General features: G+C 54.2%; 1 protein-coding gene across 2 annotated transcripts; it reads left to right on the forward strand.

The window, feature by feature from the left end:
- Positions 1 to 538: 538 nt before the first annotated feature.
- On the forward strand, positions 539 to 15582 carry AP3M2 (adaptor related protein complex 3 subunit mu 2). 2 transcript variants are annotated; one of them, XM_048513531.1, is made up of 9 exons: positions 539 to 748; positions 2218 to 2524; positions 6114 to 6285; positions 6914 to 7051; positions 7253 to 7338; positions 7691 to 7824; positions 10254 to 10461; positions 12550 to 12694; positions 14729 to 15582. In XM_048513531.1, the coding sequence occupies exons 2-9, from the start codon at positions 2252 to 2254 to the stop codon at positions 14827 to 14829; spliced, it is 1257 nt and encodes a 418-aa protein (XP_048369488.1). In that variant the 5' UTR covers positions 539 to 748; positions 2218 to 2251; the 3' UTR covers positions 14830 to 15582. The 2 variants fall into 2 exon arrangements, with proteins under 2 accessions (XP_048369488.1, XP_048369489.1); XM_048513532.1 differs by lacking the exon at positions 539 to 748 and adding an exon at positions 1851 to 1854.
- Positions 15583 to 19715: the final 4133 nt, after the last annotated feature.

Here is a 19715-nt window from a genome sequence, read left to right on the forward strand (position 1 = left end):
GCATCTTCCTATCTTGGGCAGAAAGCCATTTTTGCACATACACTACACAATATAGATGCAACAATACACTGCACTGTTAATCTAATCATCATGTTATAGATATGCACTGTTAATCTAATCATCATGTTATAGATATGTTATAGATATGCAATATTTTGTTAAGTGTTTTATTTTTAAATGACTGTTGCGTCAACATATATGGAGATGGACAATCAAATATAATAACAATACTGTTCTCAATGTCATATCAATAGCTGTTTCACAGATATTAACACAGTGTGGCATCTAGGGGTGATGCTCAGCTGCAGCTGACTGTCATGCGCTTCGAACGCGTAGGCGGCCAGAGGCAGCCATTGGGCAGCAGAGAAGTCTCGTTGCTAAGGCGCCTGCGGCGACCTGACCCCAATCTTGCACAAGCTTCCCGAAGAAACCCGCGCAACCAATCTCAGTTCCGCAAAGACCTCCGCTCGATGCTCACTTGCCGCCTGGGAGGCCACTCAAAGAGATAAACAGCTCTTGCCCCTTCGTTCCAGCCTATCAGAGGCTGGAGCCGGAAAACTGCGGCCCGCCCACCCACTGCCACCATTCTTGACAGTCCGAAGCGATCGATGCTACTTGAGGCAGGTGGGGATAGAATACCGGCTGCTCGCCAATCACGGGGGCGGGTTTGCATAAGTGGGCGGTGCCGATTACCCCCCTCCCGGCGGTGAATCGGGTTCTAGCTGCTGCACCAGGTGAAAGGAGGAAGGTGAGTTATGATGGGGCTGGGAATGAGGATGCGCGTGCTGGAGAAGATGGAGATTGCAAGCTGCAGGGCTGTTAGGGGGCTGATGGCTGCAGCTTGGGGGTCCGTGTATGAAAGCGTTTGAGACAGAGGAAGGGAAACGGGGTAGGCAGGTAGAGGATTAATAATGCTTGGGTTCAGAATGAGCTGCTTGAAGATGGTAAGGTTTAGTAAGAGTAAGCCCACGAAGTAGGTGTTGGGGTTTAGGGCAGGGATAGGCACCCCCTGGCCTGCATTCCAAAGAATGGATCCCCAGGCTGTTTTGGTCAGCAAGCAGATTTTTGTCTGCAAAGCCCCAAGACACTGGTAGTGCTACAGGAGCTCAACTTGCTCCCAGTCTGTTTGGGCAAATGCAGCCAATCCCCCCCCCCCCACACACACACACACAGATCTTGAAGGCCCCCCACCCCTGATTAGGGGATTTTGGAGACAGGCAGGTTGCATGATAAGAAGTGGAAGATAAAGGCTGGATGGTGTGCAGATCCAGATCTTAAAGTTGTGATTGAATAATTGCATGAAGGATGCTTTGTAGCCAAGCATTCACTTTGGGCTTCTGTAGATACAAAGAGTTGCATTCATTTGAGGAATAACGCAGGGTGGTGGTGGTGGTTGCACTTGGACATGTGTAGTAGGCTGCGTAAGGCCTATGGAAGCTCTTGGGCAGAACGTGGAGGAGATAACTGGGTCTGATGAAAGCTGTCGATTCTGGAAACATGAGGGCTTGTAATGGGCTGGGTGGTCCAGAAATCCCAGCAGAAATTGGCTCTGGGGTTAAATACATTGTAATTGGGGATGCTTAGAAATAACAGGCATCACATGTGTTAGGGGTCTGTGTCCTGGAGAAATGGATAGCTTGGGCGGGCAGAACCTTTGGAGGGTGTTTAGAAGATTCTTGTGGAAGTGGGGTTGTGGCCTGTGGAGCTGTCAGGGAGGTTTTAGGATAGACAGAGGACAGGTGTGATACAGATTATGTCAGTGGAGAGATAGAAGGTTGTAGTCAGGAGTGCTGCGGGGCTGCTGTCTGCTCCTGATGGGAGGCTGGGGCATTCCTTCAGGAATGAAGGAGGAGGGTGAAAACAGTGTTGAAAATCCTGGAGAGAAGGCTAATGGTGGGAGTGGTTGAGGGTCAGAGTCTTTCAGTAGTTACCCTTGGGCAGGGAGGGGATAGAAGTGTTGGGGTGTGGAAGATTTGGAGATTACCTGAGGACAGTTGGATAAAGAAGGCATTTAGTAGTAGTACCGCTATGAAATACCTTGCTCCCCCCACCCAAACCAGCCCAATGTTGTAAATTTTAAAAATCTGACTCTGTAGTTTAGCCACCAAGTGAGCATCTTGAATGCCCACAAAGGTCTGTTGCTCTCTCCAGATTATATTTGTCAGGGCCTCTCTCTAGGCTCAAAGTTCCATCAAATACTGTTTTGGTTTGGCACAGCGTCTCTATCATCTGCCCTCCTCTTGGACCAGCCATGATTCACAGCCTCTTCCTGATTAATTCCTCTGGGGACATCTTTTTGGAGAAGCACTGGAAAAGTGTGGTCAGTCGCTCAGTATGTGACTACTTCTTCGAGGCCCAGGAACGAGCCTCAGAGGCAGAAAATGTGCCTCCTGTCATCCCCACACCTCATCACTATCTCTTGAGTGTTTATCGGCACAAGATCTTCTTCGTAGCTGTGATCCAGACTGAGGTGCCACCGCTTTTTGTCATTGAATTTCTTCATCGGGTTGTGGACACTTTTCAGGTAGGTGCCAACATCATATTAATTTATGGTACTGTATTGTCGAAGGCTTTCACGGCCGGAATCACTTGGGTGCTGTGTGGTTTCCGGGCTATATGGCTGTGTTCTTGCAGCATTCTCTCCTGACGTTTCGCCTGCATCTGTGGCTGGCATCTTCAGAGGATCCTCTGAAGATGCCAGATCTTCAGATCCTCTGAAGATGCCAGCCACAGATGCAGGCGAAACGTCAGGAGAGAATGCTGCTAGAACACGGCCATACAGCCCGGAAACCACACAGCAACCAAATTTATGGTACTTTCACACACTACAGTTTTTGCACAGTGCTGTTTTCAAGTGTACATGCAAGTCAAGAATACACCATTAAAATAAACCATAACATACGCGTGTCACCAACATCAGTTTGCAAGCACTTAGTTAAGGGGGCAGAATTAGCTGCAGCTTTCTTATGAATGTAAACTGAGTAGCCAACCCAGATCTGTTTTCATGTGATTTATGAAACACTCCATATTCCCAGCTTGAATTTCTATGCAGAAAGATCTAAATTTAAGTGTGGATGGAGACAGATGACTTGTTTTTGCACAGTGTATACCATCATTTCCTGCAGGAAGTACTGAACTAGAATTTATAAGGAAATTTGATTCTATTCAATATGGAGTTAATTGGGATATAAAGTTTCATGTTTTCTATAGTTATTAAATTAGCACATAAAGGCTAGAAACCTAATATTATCACCACAAGCTGTTGCTATACATGGGTCTCTGTTCTATTTTATGTACTTTGAGGTGTTATAGACCTACGGTCCTCTCACGATTCCTGGCATTTTGACCCCACTATTGACTTTTTCTTTCTGTCTGCACTTCCGTTTGTGTGCATATTCTCCTGTAACAGCAAATTTTGTGGTTGAGTACCTATCTATAGGGCAGAAATCAGAACTAACCACAGGCAAAGTAAGGTTTTCAACATATCCTTGTGGAGTGGGGCTGAGGAGCTTTGCTAGGCGTAGGTCTGCTGGAATGTGTGACTAGGAACTACCTGCCTCCCTCAAAAGCCAAATAGCCTGATGAGGCCTGAACACATTCTTTGCTCTTTAGAAGGCACAGAATATACGTTGGTTTATTTAAAATATTTGTATCCTGTGTTTCTCCTCATCAGTAGGAGTCAAGGAAGCTCACATTAAATTTTAAAACAAATATGGTATCACATCAAAATCCAAATATGAGGTAGCATGCCAGAACATTCACTCATGGGCTACTGAAGGCCACAGTAAAAGAGCTTGATTTTTGCAGAGCCTCTGTAATCTGTGCAAAGTTGGGATTTTCCTTGGTAAATCCACTCCACAGCACAGGTGCTGCCATAGGGAAAGAGCCTGCCAAGGTGTGATGGGGCTTACTGATCTAAGTGTGGGAACTACTAACAGTCCCTGGTCTAATGATTGGCACATGTGGGTGGAAGCAGTTCTGAAAATGTGAACGTACAAGGCCATGAAGAGTCATGAAAGTGAACACCAAGCACCTTCAGTTTGGAAGATTAACACGGGGCACTGTGTTAAAAATGCTAAGTTCCTGTCAGCAGATTAGCTGCTGACCAACTGTTGTTTAGGTGGTGTTTTCAAGAGCAGCCTGTCATAAAATAGGTTACATTAGTCCAGCCTGGAGGTTACCATAGTATGGATTAGCGTGAATGTTGTACAGCTCAACACCAAAGAGAGGAGAAACAGAATTGTTGGAGAAGAAGAAACTGGATTGTACAAGCCCTAAGAATGAAGATTCTAGAAAGCATGAATCTTAAGCTCTTATTTAACATAGGAAGGAGAAAGTGACAATACTCTTCTCCTGTACTGTTCAATTTAGTGGCAAACCACACCTAGTGGCGAACCAATAGTTTTAAAAATGTCAGGTCTGAGTTTTAAATTTTTGCAGAGGCCCCATTCAGAGGCCCCATGTCATTCTTGTTAGACACTCCTGTTTTTAACTTTGCGTTAAATGTGTTAAATGGCTTGCTTTACTTGAGACTGCAGGGATTACATTATTTTTGAAGCTCCCCTACATTAATAGGTTCCTTGCACACATTGCAAAAATCTAGGCTAGAATCTTTCTCGCTAATGTGCCATTTTTTTAATTTGTAGGGTTTTCTAATATAAGGGAGCATGATTACCTGTGTACACTCTTTTATTTTTATTTAATGTATAGCCTGCCTTTCTCCCCAATAGAGTCCCAAGGCAACTTCCATCATTCTCCTCTCCCCCATTTTATCCCCACAACCCTGTTAGGGAGGTCAGACTGACAGTAGGTGACTGGTCCAAGCTCACACTAGTCTGAAGTGGTACAGTCCATTCTATCATCTCAGGACTCAACCACCTCATTCTGGCAAATGTGTGTAATTTAAGTGAGTGAGAAAGACCCCCAAATCACCAAGGGCTGCATGCAGATTTGATCTTGGGGTTTTGGCTCTAATGCCCTGGGTCTTAGATCACATTGATTCTTAGGGGTCTGTCCCTCTCAGAGAAATGCAAATAAAAACAAGGAAGCAATATTCCAAGAAACTTTTTTTTTTGTCCCCACCATTACGATCAAGGACTTCCTGAGGTGATGAGTGCTTGGACACTTGTTGCGTTTAAAAATGGTGAAAGTTAAATTCCATTTCATGATTTTAAAATATTTGGGACTTCTGTTGCTTTACTGTAACTTACAATTCCCACCTCCTGAGCATCATTGGGGCCCATTTCATGACAAACTTTCTGGCTAAATGCTTCCTGACAAGTAAGGAACAGTGACAGAATTTGAGTTGTAACCTGATGAGCCTTCAGCTAGATAGAATGTGGAAAAAATCCCTTATCCAGGCTTCCTTCATTATTCATATGCCTGGTTGCTCTCCTCCAATTACCGTTGGGGCTTCCTGTCTTTATCAGATGAAGACAGCTCCTGATGTTTGTGAGCAGGTGGGGATGGGGGAGGCAGTGCTACATTCAGAGTTAACCCAAAACATTTTGGTGCCTGAGGCTGCAAATCCAAATACTTCATTCCTGCCCATCTGCCTATATATTTATATTCTACCCTTCCTTCAAAGAGCTGAAGGCACAGTTATTCTTTCCTCCATTTCCTTCTATCCTCCCAAAAACTATCCTTTGAGGTGTGTTAGGGTGGGAGAGTATAACTGGGTCCAAAGTCAGCCTGTGAACTTTCTAGAAAGCAGGGATCTGAATTCAGGTCTCTATACTTCTGGAGTATAAACCATTTACCACACTTGCAAATAAACATAGAACACAATCCAGGGAAAGGTTCTTTAAAAATGTGATTGGAAATGGATGGGAGCTTCGCTAAAGCTTGGGTTAGATAACCGGGGGGAACTTGGGTCTCTTGGCTGTGACAAAATTCTCTCCACAACTTGAGCAAGAGAAATTTGCCCTGAACTATGGTACAATGGATAGGATTATCTGTTGCTTGCCCTTAATGAGACACAACATCTGCTACCTAAGGAGGGCTGTCTTCCCTTAGCTCATGACAATTCTAGTTTTGCTCCCAGAAGGAGACCTTTTCACTTTGCTTCAGAGCATTCAGTTTAGGCTGGTTAATATTTTTGTTTCTTTTCACAGGATTATTTTGGAGTCTGCTCTGAAGTAGTCATCAAGGACAATGTTGTGGTGGTCTATGAGGTCCTGGAGGAGATGCTGGACAATGGATTCCCATTGGCTACAGAATCCAACATTCTGAAAGAGTTGATTAAGCCACCCACCATCTTGCGAACAGTTGTCAACACAATTACAGGTGAATTAATGGACCTCTTTTGTTCCTGAAGGGCATTCTGTGAAGCGCACAATCTAAGGGGCCTTATCTGTCTGGGCACAGTCTCACATCTTGGGTTTCCTGGAATCCTTGATACACAATTCTTTAATTTTGTTTGGTGGGCCGTGTTATCAGAGTTGAACCAGGGAAAAATGTATTGATTAGTTAAGGGGATTAACTCTGTATTTCAGCTTACTTAATCCAGGGCCACAAAATAGTTTGAATACCTTGTGAGGTAGGTGGGGCTGAGAGAGTTCTGAGAAAACTGACTGGCCCAAAGTTACCCAGCAGGCTTCATTTGTAGGAATGGGGAAACAAACCCAGTTCACCAGATTAGAGTCCACTGCTCTTAATGACTACACCATGCTGGACTAGGGAGACCATGTTCAAAGCCTTGCTCAGCCATGAAACCCCTTGTGTGATTGTGGTCCTATTGCTCTTTTGCAGCCAGACCTAGCTCACATAAAATAATGCTCTGGAGATATGGGTAGAACTTGGTGCTGGATGCATGGTGAGAATGAAAGGAAGGTGGGGACTGTCATCTTTGCAATCTTTATCTCCTTGGAGGCAGGGTGAATTACGAAATGTAATAAGTAATACATTATTTCAGGAAGCACCAATGTAGGAGAACAACTCCCCACTGGGCAGCTGTCTGTGGTACCCTGGCGACGGACTGGTGTGAAATACACCAACAATGAAGCCTATTTTGACGTGATTGAGGAGATAGATGCCATCATTGACAAATCAGGTAAAGATGTTATATTTCCACAGTGTCTTTGAAATCCCCTGCGTTCTGCCCTCCTGCAAAAAGCTTTGTCAATTGCTCTTTAATGTACCTTTTGAATGGCAGCCACCAGACTGGTAGGCTCCACCTATTCTTGTCCATAGCAGATTCTGTCAGGTTCATGGTTTCCTTCATGATCCACATGGCTTTTCTTTCCTGAGGCAGGTTCCACGATTACAGCTGAAATTCAGGGGGTGATTGATGCCTGCGTGAAACTGACTGGGATGCCAGATCTTACACTGTCCTTTATGGTAAGTAAAAAAGAGTTTGTAAAGGGCTGCTGAAAATGGAGTGGGCCTCATCAAGTGGACCTTCTGAGGCTATTGTGACAGAGGATGCAGGGAGGGCAGAAGCAGTAAACTGTTGTGGAAAGTGCAGGGTTTAGTAGATTCTGGAGATGCAGATAGAACAATAGTGATCGGTGTGTGAGGGCTAGAGAAGCAAGATAGGGCTTAAAAGAGGAAGGGAAGAGAGCTTACGTTTTCAGAATGGAGTGGAATAAAATACATTATCCCAATGTCAGGGCAACTCTGTTTGAGCTGGAGAATAGCTGGGTATGATCTGCTGAGCAGTGTTTTGATGCCTCTTTACTGTTCATTTCAGAATCCCAGGTTGCTAGATGATGTCAGCTTCCACCCTTGTGTGCGTTTCAAGCGCTGGGAATCAGAACGAATTCTGTCTTTCATCCCTCCTGACGGGAACTTCCGCCTGCTTTCCTATCATGTCAGTGCTCAGAAGTAAGAATCAAAGTAACGGATCTTGGTGTCTTGTGACTCTTCTTCCTGCCCCATCTAAAAATATGGTTGAAAAGAAACAAATAATTAATTTCTCACATTCAGCCTACGATCAAATATAAGCAGCAGGCTTGCCAGCAGCTTGCCTTCCTTTTTAAAAAATACATGGGTGCCCATTAGTGTAGAGTTTCTCTTTTGTGATTCAACAGGGTGATGGGTGAGACATTTGTTGAGACTGCAGTCAACAACTGTCTTTCCTATATGGTTGAGTTCTCAGCTGAAACTCGGTCTGGAGTAACTGGTAGATTATCCTCTTAGCATAACAGAGTACAAATGTAAAAATGTTTTCCATTAAAATGGAAATTAGCAAGAAGACCTGTGCGATGAGAAATCATTTCACTACAAGATGTGTACAGCAACACACACTCCAGTCTAATCCAATAATCCTAAATGAGGTTGTTTTAATAGACTACTTGACTAGTTTGGAATGTGTCATAAATTTAAGAACTGCACATAAATTTCAAATGTCTTAAATGTTGATGGGCTGTAGCTTAGTGGTAGAGCCTATAAAAAGTCCCCTGTTCAGTCGTTAACATTTTCAGATGAAGAATCTCAAGTACCAGGTCTTGAGGAAATACTTTCCATGTGTAAGACCCTGGATACCCTCTGCCAGTGCTCTGATACTGTATCAGGCAGCTTCATAAGACACAGTTTAGAAAATGTCTGATAAATTTTAAGTTGAAAGTATTAAGGGTCTTGTCTAGGGTTGGTGATTCGGATGAAACGAATAATCTATTTGGGCCGAATTGTGGCAGATTCGGGCAATATTCGTCCTGAATATATTATGCCCATGCTGGTAGGGGTTGATGGGAATTGTAGTTCCTGAACATCTGGGGAGCCGCAGGTTCCCTACCCCTGGTTTAAACAATCCTCAAATGCTACTGCTTCCCCCCTTCCTCAGCAAGAGCCTGCACGCAGTGGATCTTAAGATCCACAGGGTGCAGGTTCATGCTGGTAAGAGAGGAGAGGGATTCTACCCCCAAAAGTGGATTCTTGAATTCCCTCCAAGCAATGTTTAAAGAAATTTAAAAACCCTAAAGAATCCAACCCCCTTCCAGAGAATCCCCCTAATACTTGCCTTGGAGTGCCTGTCAGGAGCGCATGTTTTAAGCTAGTGGCACCAAAATTGCAGGGCATCTTCAGGAGACTCTCCTGATGATACCACTCAAGCTTGGTGAAGTTTGATTCAGGGGGTACAATTTTATGAACCCTCAAAGGATATCTCCCATCTCCTATTAGCTCCCATTGGAAACAGTGGGGGATGGGGCACCCTCTTTGGGGGTCCATAAAATTGGACCCCCTGAACCAAACTGTACCAAACCTGGGTGGTATCGTCAGAAAGATATCCTGAAATTTTGGTGCTGCTAGCTTTAAAAATGCACCCTCTACAGGCCAGAACCCAAAAATACCAAAAAAGACGGACCCGAATATATTAGAGTATAACAAATATGATATTAATCTTATTTAGGCATTCAGATAATTTTATGACCAAAAAACCAAATCTGAATTTTACCGAATATTTTAGGTATTGCTCAACCCTAGTCCTGCCAAATTTTGACACTTCTATGCCTTGATTTTTTTCAGAACACTTGTGTTCAACAATATTTGTTATTTTAGTATTAAAAGTAAAAATATCAGCTGATTTTAATTGGTTGTATTTGCTTGAATGTTCCCTAGGCTTAGATTTATTTCTGCTTGAGTCCCAAATCTTGAATCAGCACATCAAATATCCAGATTATTCTATTGAGACCCACATTTCCTTGCTACAGTACATTGTACATTTCACATATTCGCATATTTTGCATAATTTGTTTCTACGATCTTGGTTTTCACAAGATTTGGCAAAGAATAAAAGCAACTGGGGGTTACTAGAATGACAACCTAGAGGGAGTTATCCAGGACATTGAAGCTGTTCTCCTTTGCCCTCTGAAATTCAATTGCCTTTCTGGCTTCTTTGAAGCAACTGCTGATACATTGGGAACTAAAGTGAAAAGCCTGTGTGTGGGAGAGTCTTTTACAGTCTTCTCCTTTTATATTCCTAAGGGCTAGAAGTGTAAAAAATTTTAGATGAGAAATCTAGGGTTCTTAAGATGTCATATACCTAATAATTGCATGGCAAGACAGTGAATATCCAGTACATTGACAGAGAAAGAAGCACATGACTATAAAATTCTGCCCTTGAAGGAATACTATTTTTTGCTGTAGCCAGGCAGTGGGAAAGGGTTCATCTTCCTTAATGATAGGGCATCATTAGCCATAGCTGCATCTCTGTGCTCAGTGTTAAGCAGGGCTAGATGGGTCCAGGCAGGTAAGGATGCAGCTTGATGCTGATGCAGCTACAATTGCCTTCTTCTCGTCCTCTTCTGTTCCAGCCTAGTGGCCATCCCTGTTTACATGAAGCACAACATCAGTTTCCGAGACAGCAACTCATTGGGCCGCTTCGAGATCACAGTGGGTCCCAAACAGACGATGGGGAAGACTGTGGAAGGGGTGACAGTTACCAGCCAGATGCCAAAAGGTGTCCTCAACATGACCCTCACACCTTCTCAGGGAACACACACCTTTGATCCTGTTACAAAGGTGAGATGGGGGTAGCCACATACCAAATCAGCATGGGGAAAAGTCACTAGAAAGTGGTGCTCTCATTGGTTTGGGCAGTGTGAATTTGGCCTTATTTTGCCCTCCAGGCAGGAGGATTGGTGGGGATTACTACTGTAGGTGCACACATGACTATGTCATCAACTGAGGCAGTTAGAAAGAGCAGGAGATGCCCTCATTGCATATAAGTGATAGCAGTGCCTTGGAACTTTCATAACAAACAATAAACTGTGAAGGGAAATGAGTTGAATACCAAAGAAAGAAACAGGAAACAGATCTAGTATTGGAAGGCAGAGAAAGAGAGAGGCCAAAGAGCCACTCCCTGAAGCTCTGCCTGGGAGGAAAGGGAGAGGGAGAGAGGAAGCCAAAGACTTTGCTGACTTGCCACCCCTTTCCCTTCATCTGAGGACAGGGAATCATTGTGAGAATGAGACAACAAGACATTAGCATCCAAACTGACCTGCACACCTCTGCCTCCTGGAGCGTTCCTTCTGTTCACAAGTGTCTAAAGGAGATTTTCCCTCCAAAATTAGAAGAAGAAGAGTTTGGATTTATATCCCCCCTTTCTCTCCTGCAGGAGACTCAAAGGGGCTTACAATCTCCTTGCCCTTCCCCCCTCACAACAAACACCCTGTGAGGTAGGTGGGGCTGAGAGAGCTCCGAGAAGCTGTGACTAGCCCAAGGTCACCCAGCTGGCATGTGTGGGAGTGTACAGGCTAATCTGAATTCCCCAGATAAGCCTCCACAGCTCAGGCAGCAGAGCTGGGAATCAAACCCGGTTCCTCCAGATTAGATACACGAACTCTTAACCTCCTACACCTATCCGTTTAGGCTGTTATTGAGCAGTCCCTTTGTTCTCTGTTAAAATAAAACAGTAGTGTGATTATGATTTTACTTTATATGTCCCTTTGTACTTTCCCACCTCTATAATAAAATTAAAAAGTTCTTCTGCTGTTTGGTGCCGGCACCTCTCAGCCAGGCAGAGATCTGCTCTGAAGAAACACAAAATAAACCCTTTTCCTTCTGTCAGAAATATAAACTTAGGCACCAGAGGCTTTAAGACTTTAAAAGAAGAAAAATGAAGTTTTTATTTACAGGAACAGAAAAAGTTTTCTCAAAATAATAAATAACGAGAAATTTGAAGCAGGTAAGTTAAAACGTTATTATATACCAGTTGTGGCTGTAACTTTTTTTGTATTTGGTTACAATCTAATTCAGTTCCCTAGTTTAATTCCTTTAAGATGTTACATTCAGGCTGATATACACAAATACTTACACTTTAGTATTGGTGAAATAATATTCAGTATTCAGTTTTCCTTTTTCTTAGTTAGAAAGTCCTTAGATTACCCTCTGATAAATATTCCGAAACAATTTTTCCTCACACAGACTTTAAGGTCCCTTCACTAGATATATTTACTCCACTCATATGTTTAGTCCAAATCCCTTCACTAGATATGTTTTACCCACTCATTGCTTTCCAGAGCAGGAATTACTTCAATCTCTCAGACCCCTTTAATGCCCTTTCAATCCACTTTCACAATTGTTTGCAAGTGGGTTTTGCTATTCCACACAGCTGCGAAGTGCATTGAAAGTGCATTATTCTGCATGTGCAGAAGAGACCTCAGAAAGTCAATTTCCTCTGTTTCCTCTATTAGAATCCCACAACTCTTATGAGCTTTACTGCCTGGTATCTGAGCATTCATCTGTTCACTAGCACACTCTGAACAGAACAGAACTCGCTACACACTGATGTAAGAACTCTGCTTCTAGGAGCCATCCAATCACAAGCTGTGCTTCCTTAACTCCTTGTGTGCTGCATTCAAACTGTAGAAAAATGTTGGAATTCGTTACACCTCTGTCACAAATCTTGCTTGTTCTGTGCCTAGAGCTATAAAATTAAGTTTTCCCTTCCTGGGTGAGGATCTGACAGCCCTACTTCCTTTGTGCACATTGGAAGCACCAGTCTAGCCTTCTTGCAGAATGAAACCCATGTTGGTTTGCTTTGTGTTCCTGAAGCAGCCCTCATGCTATTTTTACCTGTTTTCCTTCCTCCCTTCTCTCCCTCTGAAGCTGCTATCCTGGGATGTGGGCAAGATCAACCCCCAAAAGTTACCAAGTTTGAAGGGGACAATGAGTCTCCAAGCAGGTGCTTCCAAACCTGATGAGAACCCCACTATCAACCTTCACTTCAAAATACAGCAGTTGGCTATTTCTGGTACGTGGGCCTAGAATTGAGGGATGTTTTATTTATTGTGACTTTACAAGGGGAATACAATGGGAGATTGTGGTGCTGATGATGCCTGGTTCCATGTCTTCTTCTCATCAGATCCCAGTAAGAATGTAGCATGGGGGAGAGAGGGACACAGAGGTAAAAACCAAAGCTTCTTCTAGATAATGGTTGATGATGGTTGGGAAGATGATGGTAGGGAGTTGATTATGGTTATGGGGAGTCAATGGACCAGTTTACTAGGAAAATATCCATCTGTGATGGACCTGTACATTCCTTTCAGGGAGGGGGGTGGGTTATTGGAGCTTGGACCTGCATTTTTCCTGGATTATACTGTATACACTAGCCAAGTGTGCCTTTTATCCACTTTGGTTGATTCACCAGCTACATCCCCTGCAGAAAGACTTGGTTATCCTAATTCATGGTTCAGTAACTTTCAGATTAGACCGCTGGAATGCTATCTATATAGGGCTGTCCTTGGAGAGATTTTGGAAACTTTGCCCACTTACACACTTGTAGTCCCTTTCACATTGAGCCTACAGATCCTTCTGGTTTGATTTCTCTGTTACACTCACATTTCCACATCTTCAGCGGTCACTCCACCTTCAGATTAGAGAATTTCCATAGTTTCGGAAAGCTCCTTTCACAGGGAAAGTAAAGGAGATCAGCATTTGTTTAGCTTTCTTCAGGGTTTCTTGTTCCTTCCGCCTTTCTCTGCCCACACCACAGCAGTTCCTCCCGCTCTTCAGGCCATAGTTTCAGAAGGTTTAGAAGGGCTTTCTTTTTTTAATTTTCACACTGAGTAAAATAGACATGGTCTAGCAAAATAATGCTAGACCAAAGAAGATTGACATGGTCTAGTAAAATAATGCTAGACCAAAGAAGGCAAAGAAAAACAAAGGTGGCAGGCAACCTCCCCAAAGGGAGGTTGCATGAAAACGACAAGGAAGTGGGGGCCAGCAGAATGGCAGCTAGGGACACTTTGCAGGAGTAAAATCCTCGTGAGAACAAAAAACTGTGGGAAAGCTGTGCTGCGAAACAAGCAGCCACAGGGTAAGTAGTGCAGGAATAAATGGCCTTCAGCTTACCCAGAAGGTTGCTGGTCATAAGAACACATTACATCTGCTTTACAGTATTTACAGATAATGGTTTGTTTCCAGATGCTGATTTTGGCCTCAAAAGCCTTCTATTGCCTGGGTATCAAGTACCTTAGGAATTGTCTTTCCCCATATGAGGCTTCCAGGTCCTTAATTCTAGTAGGGTATCCTTTTCTTCTTGAGAAGCAAGAAGCAGACCAGACTATACCAGAAGCAGACCAGACTATACCAGAAGCAAGACACATTTTGTAGGGGACGGGGAGTTGTATATCACTCTCTACTGGGAAGCTGTTTCTGTATTCTTCCCATATCTCCTTCTGTGGACAGATATTCTGTCAGGCATATAGAGGTTTGGAGGTTATGTAGTTGTAAATAATTTGTTTGGTTACATTGTATTTCTCTGAGTTTTTTTCATGGATTTGGGTTTTTTAAGATGCTATAAACCTTAACAATTTTTCCTGCTTAGGAAAAAAGTCTATTAATTTTTGCAAATAAATATTCCACTGATCCCTCAATTTAAATTACTAGAGAACAAGTGGGCAGTCTGTTTCCAGCAGAAACACCCACTTTATAAAGAGACCAGTGACCAGTGTAGTTAGATCTTCCATGAAGTGTGTGCCATCACTGAGAGAATCCTCTCTTCTTAGCCACTTCAATCAGGACTCCCTGGAAGTTGTTAAAGGGCCCCCGGGTGACAGAGAATAGGAACAGTAAAGGTTTTTCTTGTTGGGGCAAGTGTATTGATTTCCACATCCCTCTTTGCTGTGCTCCAGATTAAACTGCAGGTTAAGCAAATAGATGCTTAATGTGCTCTTCCCACTTGCATTTTACATTCCACATTTTCTCTGGGCCCATAACAATACCTGCATTTGTCTCCTTCAATTGCTCTCCTCTATCCTCTGTTTACCTTTTTGTGTTCTTTTAGGGTTAAAAGTGAATCGACTGGACATGTATGGAGAGAAGTATAAACCTTTCAAAGGGATCAAATACATGACCAAGGCTGGCAAGTTCCAGGTCCGGACTTAGAAGCTCCTGGGGCCGAGAGAAGACCTGGACTCAGTTTTCCTACTCCGCCTCTGCTCCCATCTTCCCCTGGAGCTGCTCTTTGCTGTGACCTCTGTGGATCTTTTCTCCAAACCAGGCAAAGTGGTGTCCGTTAAATTTCAAAGCTCTTAAGTGGAAAAGGAGAGCAAATGAGGGGAACTGTGACATCGGGGAAGGTTCACTAGCTAATTTCCCCCCATTGCTAGAATTCTGTGCCCTTCTTCCTCCCTTTGTGGCCGGCGTTTAGCTGTTTTCCTTCACAGTCCTGGGGGGATAGGAGAAGGAAATGCTGCCACGACAGCATGATCAGGAGAGCTGAGAGAATCCCCCCCCCCCAAATGTTCCCTCAGTACTGAGGAGTCTGTCTTGGTTTTTTCCAAAGACTGACTGAAAGAGAGTTCCTGCTGCAATCCAGTCAAAAGCCTGCTGTAGAAGACGAAAGGGGTGTTGTCCTCATACCCATATTCAGTCAGTCCTTCACTTTAGAGAAATATTTTGGTTGGGGGAGTGGCTGGAAACAGGTTTTTCAGGGAGCTGGAAGAAGCATCTTGGCCTGTACTGGGAATGCTCATCCCACGGCTGTCTCTGGAAAATAAAGTTTTGGATAGTACTTTGGAAACCCGCTTAACCGGAGATGATCCGTGGGGCAAAAGGGAGACTGTCTAGACCAATGTAGCCTCTCCCATGCCATCTTCAGCTCTCTTTAAAAATGATTGCCTGCCTAAAAGGGAGGAGGGGGAATGGGGGGGTGGGGGGGGTGGGGGGGGGGGGGGGGGGGGGGGGGGGGGGGAGGGGGGAGGGGGGGAGGGGGGGGAGGGGGGGGGGGGGGGGGGGGGGGGGGGGGGGGGGAAAAAAAGGGGGGGGGGGGGGGGGGGGGGGGGCTGGGGGGGGGGGGGGCCGTGGGGGGGGGAGGGGGGGGGGGGGGGGGGTGGGCGGGGGGGGGGGGGGGGGGGGGGGGGGGCGCGGGGGGGGGGGTGGGGGGGGGGGGGGGGGGGGGGGGGGGTGTGGGGGGTGGGGGGGGGGGGGGGTGGGGGGGGGGGGGGGTGGGGGGGGGGGGGGGTGGGGGGGGGGGGGGGTGGGGGGGGGGGGGGGTGGGGGGGGGGGGGGGTGGGGGGGGGGGGGGGTGGGGGGGGGGGGGGGTGGGGGGGGGGGGGGGTGGGGGGGGGGGGGGGTGGGGGGGGGGGGGGGTGGGGGGGGGGGGGGGTGGGGGGGGGGGGGGGTGGGGGGGGGGGGGGGTGGGGGGGGGGGGGGGTGGGGGGGGGGGGGGGTGGGGGGGGGGGGGGGTGGGGGGGGGGGGGGGTGGGGGGGGGGGGGGGTGGGGGGGGGGGGGGGTGGGGGGGGGGGGGGGTGGGGGGGGGGGGGGGTGGGGGGGGGGGGGGGTGGGGGGGGGGGGGGGTGGGGGGGGGGGGGGGTGGGGGGGGGGGGGGGTGGGGGGGGGGGGGGGTGGGGGGGGGGGGGGGTGGGGGGGGGGGGGGGTGGGGGGGGGGGGGGGTGGGGGGGGGGGGGGGTGGGGGGGGGGGGGGGTGGGGGGGGGGGGGGGTGGGGGGGGGGGGGGGTGGGGGGGGGGGGGGGTGGGGGGGGGGGGGGGTGGGGGGGGGGGGGGGTGGGGGGGGGGGGGGGTGGGGGGGGGGGGGGGTGGGGGGGGGGGGGGGTGGGGGGGGGGGGGGGTGGGGGGGGGGGGGGGTGGGGGGGGGGGGGGGTGGGGGGGGGGGGGGGTGGGGGGGGGGGGGGGTGGGGGGGGGGGGGGGTGGGGGGGGGGGGGGGTGGGGGGGGGGGGGGGTGGGGGGGGGGGGGGGTGGGGGGGGGGGGGGGTGGGGGGGGGGGGGGGTGGGGGGGGGGGGGGGTGGGGGGGGGGGGGGGTGGGGGGGGGGGGGGGTGGGGGGGGGGGGGGGTGGGGGGGGGGGGGGGTGGGGGGGGGGGGGGGTGGGGGGGGGGGGGGGTGGGGGGGGGGGGGGGTGGGGGGGGGGGGGGGTGGGGGGGGGGGGGGGTGGGGGGGGGGGGGGGTGGGGGGGGGGGGGGGTGGGGGGGGGGGGGGGTGGGGGGGGGGGGGGGTGGGGGGGGGGGGGGGTGGGGGGGGGGGGGGGTGGGGGGGGGGGGGGGTGGGGGGGGGGGGGGGTGGGGGGGGGGGGGGGTGGGGGGGGGGGGGGGTGGGGGGGGGGGGGGGTGGGGGGGGGGGGGGGTGGGGGGGGGGGGGGGTGGGGGGGGGGGGGGGTGGGGGGGGGGGGGGGTGGGGGGGGGGGGGGGTGGGGGGGGGGGGGGGTGGGGGGGGGGGGGGGTGGGGGGGGGGGGGGGTGGGGGGGGGGGGGGGTGGGGGGGGGGGGGGGTGGGGGGGGGGGGGGGTGGGGGGGGGGGGGGGTGGGGGGGGGGGGGGGTGGGGGGGGGGGGGGGTGGGGGGGGGGGGGGGTGGGGGGGGGGGGGGGTGGGGGGGGGGGGGGGTGGGGGGGGGGGGGGGTGGGGGGGGGGGGGGGTGGGGGGGGGGGGGGGTGGGGGGGGGGGGGGGTGGGGGGGGGGGGGGGTGGGGGGGGGGGGGGGTGGGGGGGGGGGGGGGTGGGGGGGGGGGGGGGTGGGGGGGGGGGGGGGTGGGGGGGGGGGGGGGTGGGGGGGGGGGGGGGTGGGGGGGGGGGGGGGTGGGGGGGGGGGGGGGTGGGGGGGGGGGGGGGTGGGGGGGGGGGGGGGTGGGGGGGGGGGGGGGTGGGGGGGGGGGGGGGTGGGGGGGGGGGGGGGTGGGGGGGGGGGGGGGTGGGGGGGGGGGGGGGTGGGGGGGGGGGGGGGTGGGGGGGGGGGGGGGTGGGGGGGGGGGGGGGTGGGGGGGGGGGGGGGTGGGGGGGGGGGGGGGTGGGGGGGGGGGGGGGTGGGGGGGGGGGGGGGTGGGGGGGGGGGGGGGTGGGGGGGGGGGGGGGTGGGGGGGGGGGGGGGTGGGGGGGGGGGGGGGTGGGGGGGGGGGGGGGTGGGGGGGGGGGGGGGTGGGGGGGGGGGGGGGTGGGGGGGGGGGGGGGTGGGGGGGGGGGGGGGTGGGGGGGGGGGGGGGTGGGGGGGGGGGGGGGTGGGGGGGGGGGGGGGTGGGGGGGGGGGGGGGTGGGGGGGGGGGGGGGTGGGGGGGGGGGGGGGTGGGGGGGGGGGGGGGTGGGGGGGGGGGGGGGTGGGGGGGGGGGGGGGTGGGGGGGGGGGGGGGTGGGGGGGGGGGGGGGTGGGGGGGGGGGGGGGTGGGGGGGGGGGGGGGTGGGGGGGGGGGGGGGTGGGGGGGGGGGGGGGTGGGGGGGGGGGGGGGTGGGGGGGGGGGGGGGTGGGGGGGGGGGGGGGTGGGGGGGGGGGGGGGTGGGGGGGGGGGGGGGTGGGGGGGGGGGGGGGTGGGGGGGGGGGGGGGTGGGGGGGGGGGGGGGTGGGGGGGGGGGGGGGTGGGGGGGGGGGGGGGTGGGGGGGGGGGGGGGTGGGGGGGGGGGGGGGTGGGGGGGGGGGGGGGTGGGGGGGGGGGGGGGTGGGGGGGGGGGGGGGTGGGGGGGGGGGGGGGTGGGGGGGGGGGGGGGTGGGGGGGGGGGGGGGTGGGGGGGGGGGGGGGTGGGGGGGGGGGGGGGTGGGGGGGGGGGGGGGTGGGGGGGGGGGGGGGTGGGGGGGGGGGGGGGTGGGGGGGGGGGGGGGTGGGGGGGGGGGGGGGTGGGGGGGGGGGGGGGTGGGGGGGGGGGGGGGTGGGGGGGGGGGGGGGTGGGGGGGGGGGGGGGTGGGGGGGGGGGGGGGTGGGGGGGGGGGGGGGTGGGGGGGGGGGGGGGTGGGGGGGGGGGGGGGTGGGGGGGGGGGGGGGTGGGGGGGGGGGGGGGTGGGGGGGGGGGGGGGTGGGGGGGGGGGGGGGTGGGGGGGGGGGGGGGTGGGGGGGGGGGGGGGTGGGGGGGGGGGGGGGTGGGGGGGGGGGGGGGTGGGGGGGGGGGGGGGTGGGGGGGGGGGGGGGTGGGGGGGGGGGGGGGTGGGGGGGGGGGGGGGTGGGGGGGGGGGGGGGTGGGGGGGGGGGGGGGTGGGGGGGGGGGGGGGTGGGGGGGGGGGGGGGTGGGGGGGGGGGGGGGTGGGGGGGGGGGGGGGTGGGGGGGGGGGGGGGTGGGGGGGGGGGGGGGTGGGGGGGGGGGGGGGTGGGGGGGGGGGGGGGTGGGGGGGGGGGGGGGTGGGGGGGGGGGGGGGTGGGGGGGGGGGGGGGTGGGGGGGGGGGGGGGTGGGGGGGGGGGGGGGTGGGGGGGGGGGGGGGTGGGGGGGGGGGGGGGTGGGGGGGGGGGGGGGTGGGGGGGGGGGGGGGTGGGGGGGGGGGGGGGTGGGGGGGGGGGGGGGTGGGGGGGGGGGGGGGTGGGGGGGGGGGGGGGTGGGGGGGGGGGGGGGTGGGGGGGGGGGGGGGTGGGGGGGGGGGGGGGTGGGGGGGGGGGGGGGTGGGGGGGGGGGGGGGTGGGGGGGGGGGGGGGTGGGGGGGGGGGGGGGTGGGGGGGGGGGGGGGTGGGGGGGGGGGGGGGTGGGGGGGGGGGGGGGTGGGGGGGGGGGGGGGTGGGGGGGGGGGGGGGTGGGGGGGGGGGGGGGTGGGGGGGGGGGGGGGTGGGGGGGGGGGGGGGTGGGGGGGGGGGGGGGTGGGGGGGGGGGGGGGTGGGGGGGGGGGGGGGTGGGGGGGGGGGGGGGTGGGGGGGGGGGGGGGTGGGGGGGGGGGGGGGTGGGGGGGGGGGGGGGTGGGGGGGGGGGGGGGTGGGGGGGGGGGGGGGTGGGGGGGGGGGGGGGTGGGGGGGGGGGGGGGTGGGGGGGGGGGGGGGTGGGGGGGGGGGGGGGTGGGGGGGGGGGGGGGTGGGGGGGGGGGGGGGTGGGGGGGGGGGGGGGTGGGGGGGGGGGGGGGTGGGGGGGGGGGGGGG

The sequence above is a fragment of the Sphaerodactylus townsendi genome, linkage group LG12, assembly GCF_021028975.2.
Source record: "Sphaerodactylus townsendi isolate TG3544 linkage group LG12, MPM_Stown_v2.3, whole genome shotgun sequence".
Classification (NCBI taxonomy): Eukaryota; Metazoa; Chordata; class Lepidosauria; order Squamata; family Sphaerodactylidae; genus Sphaerodactylus; species Sphaerodactylus townsendi.

Coding starts and splice junctions, on each gene's coding strand:
- AP3M2 (XM_048513531.1), top strand. CDS start 2,252: ATGATTCACAGCCTCTTCCTGATTAATTCCTCTGGGGACATCTTTTTG. Junction 6,286..6,913: donor AGTTGTCAACACAATTACAG/GTGAATTAATGG, acceptor ACATTATTTCAG/GAAGCACCAATGTAGGAGAA. Junction 7,339..7,690: donor ATCTTACACTGTCCTTTATG/GTAAGTAAAAAA, acceptor TGTTCATTTCAG/AATCCCAGGTTGCTAGATGA.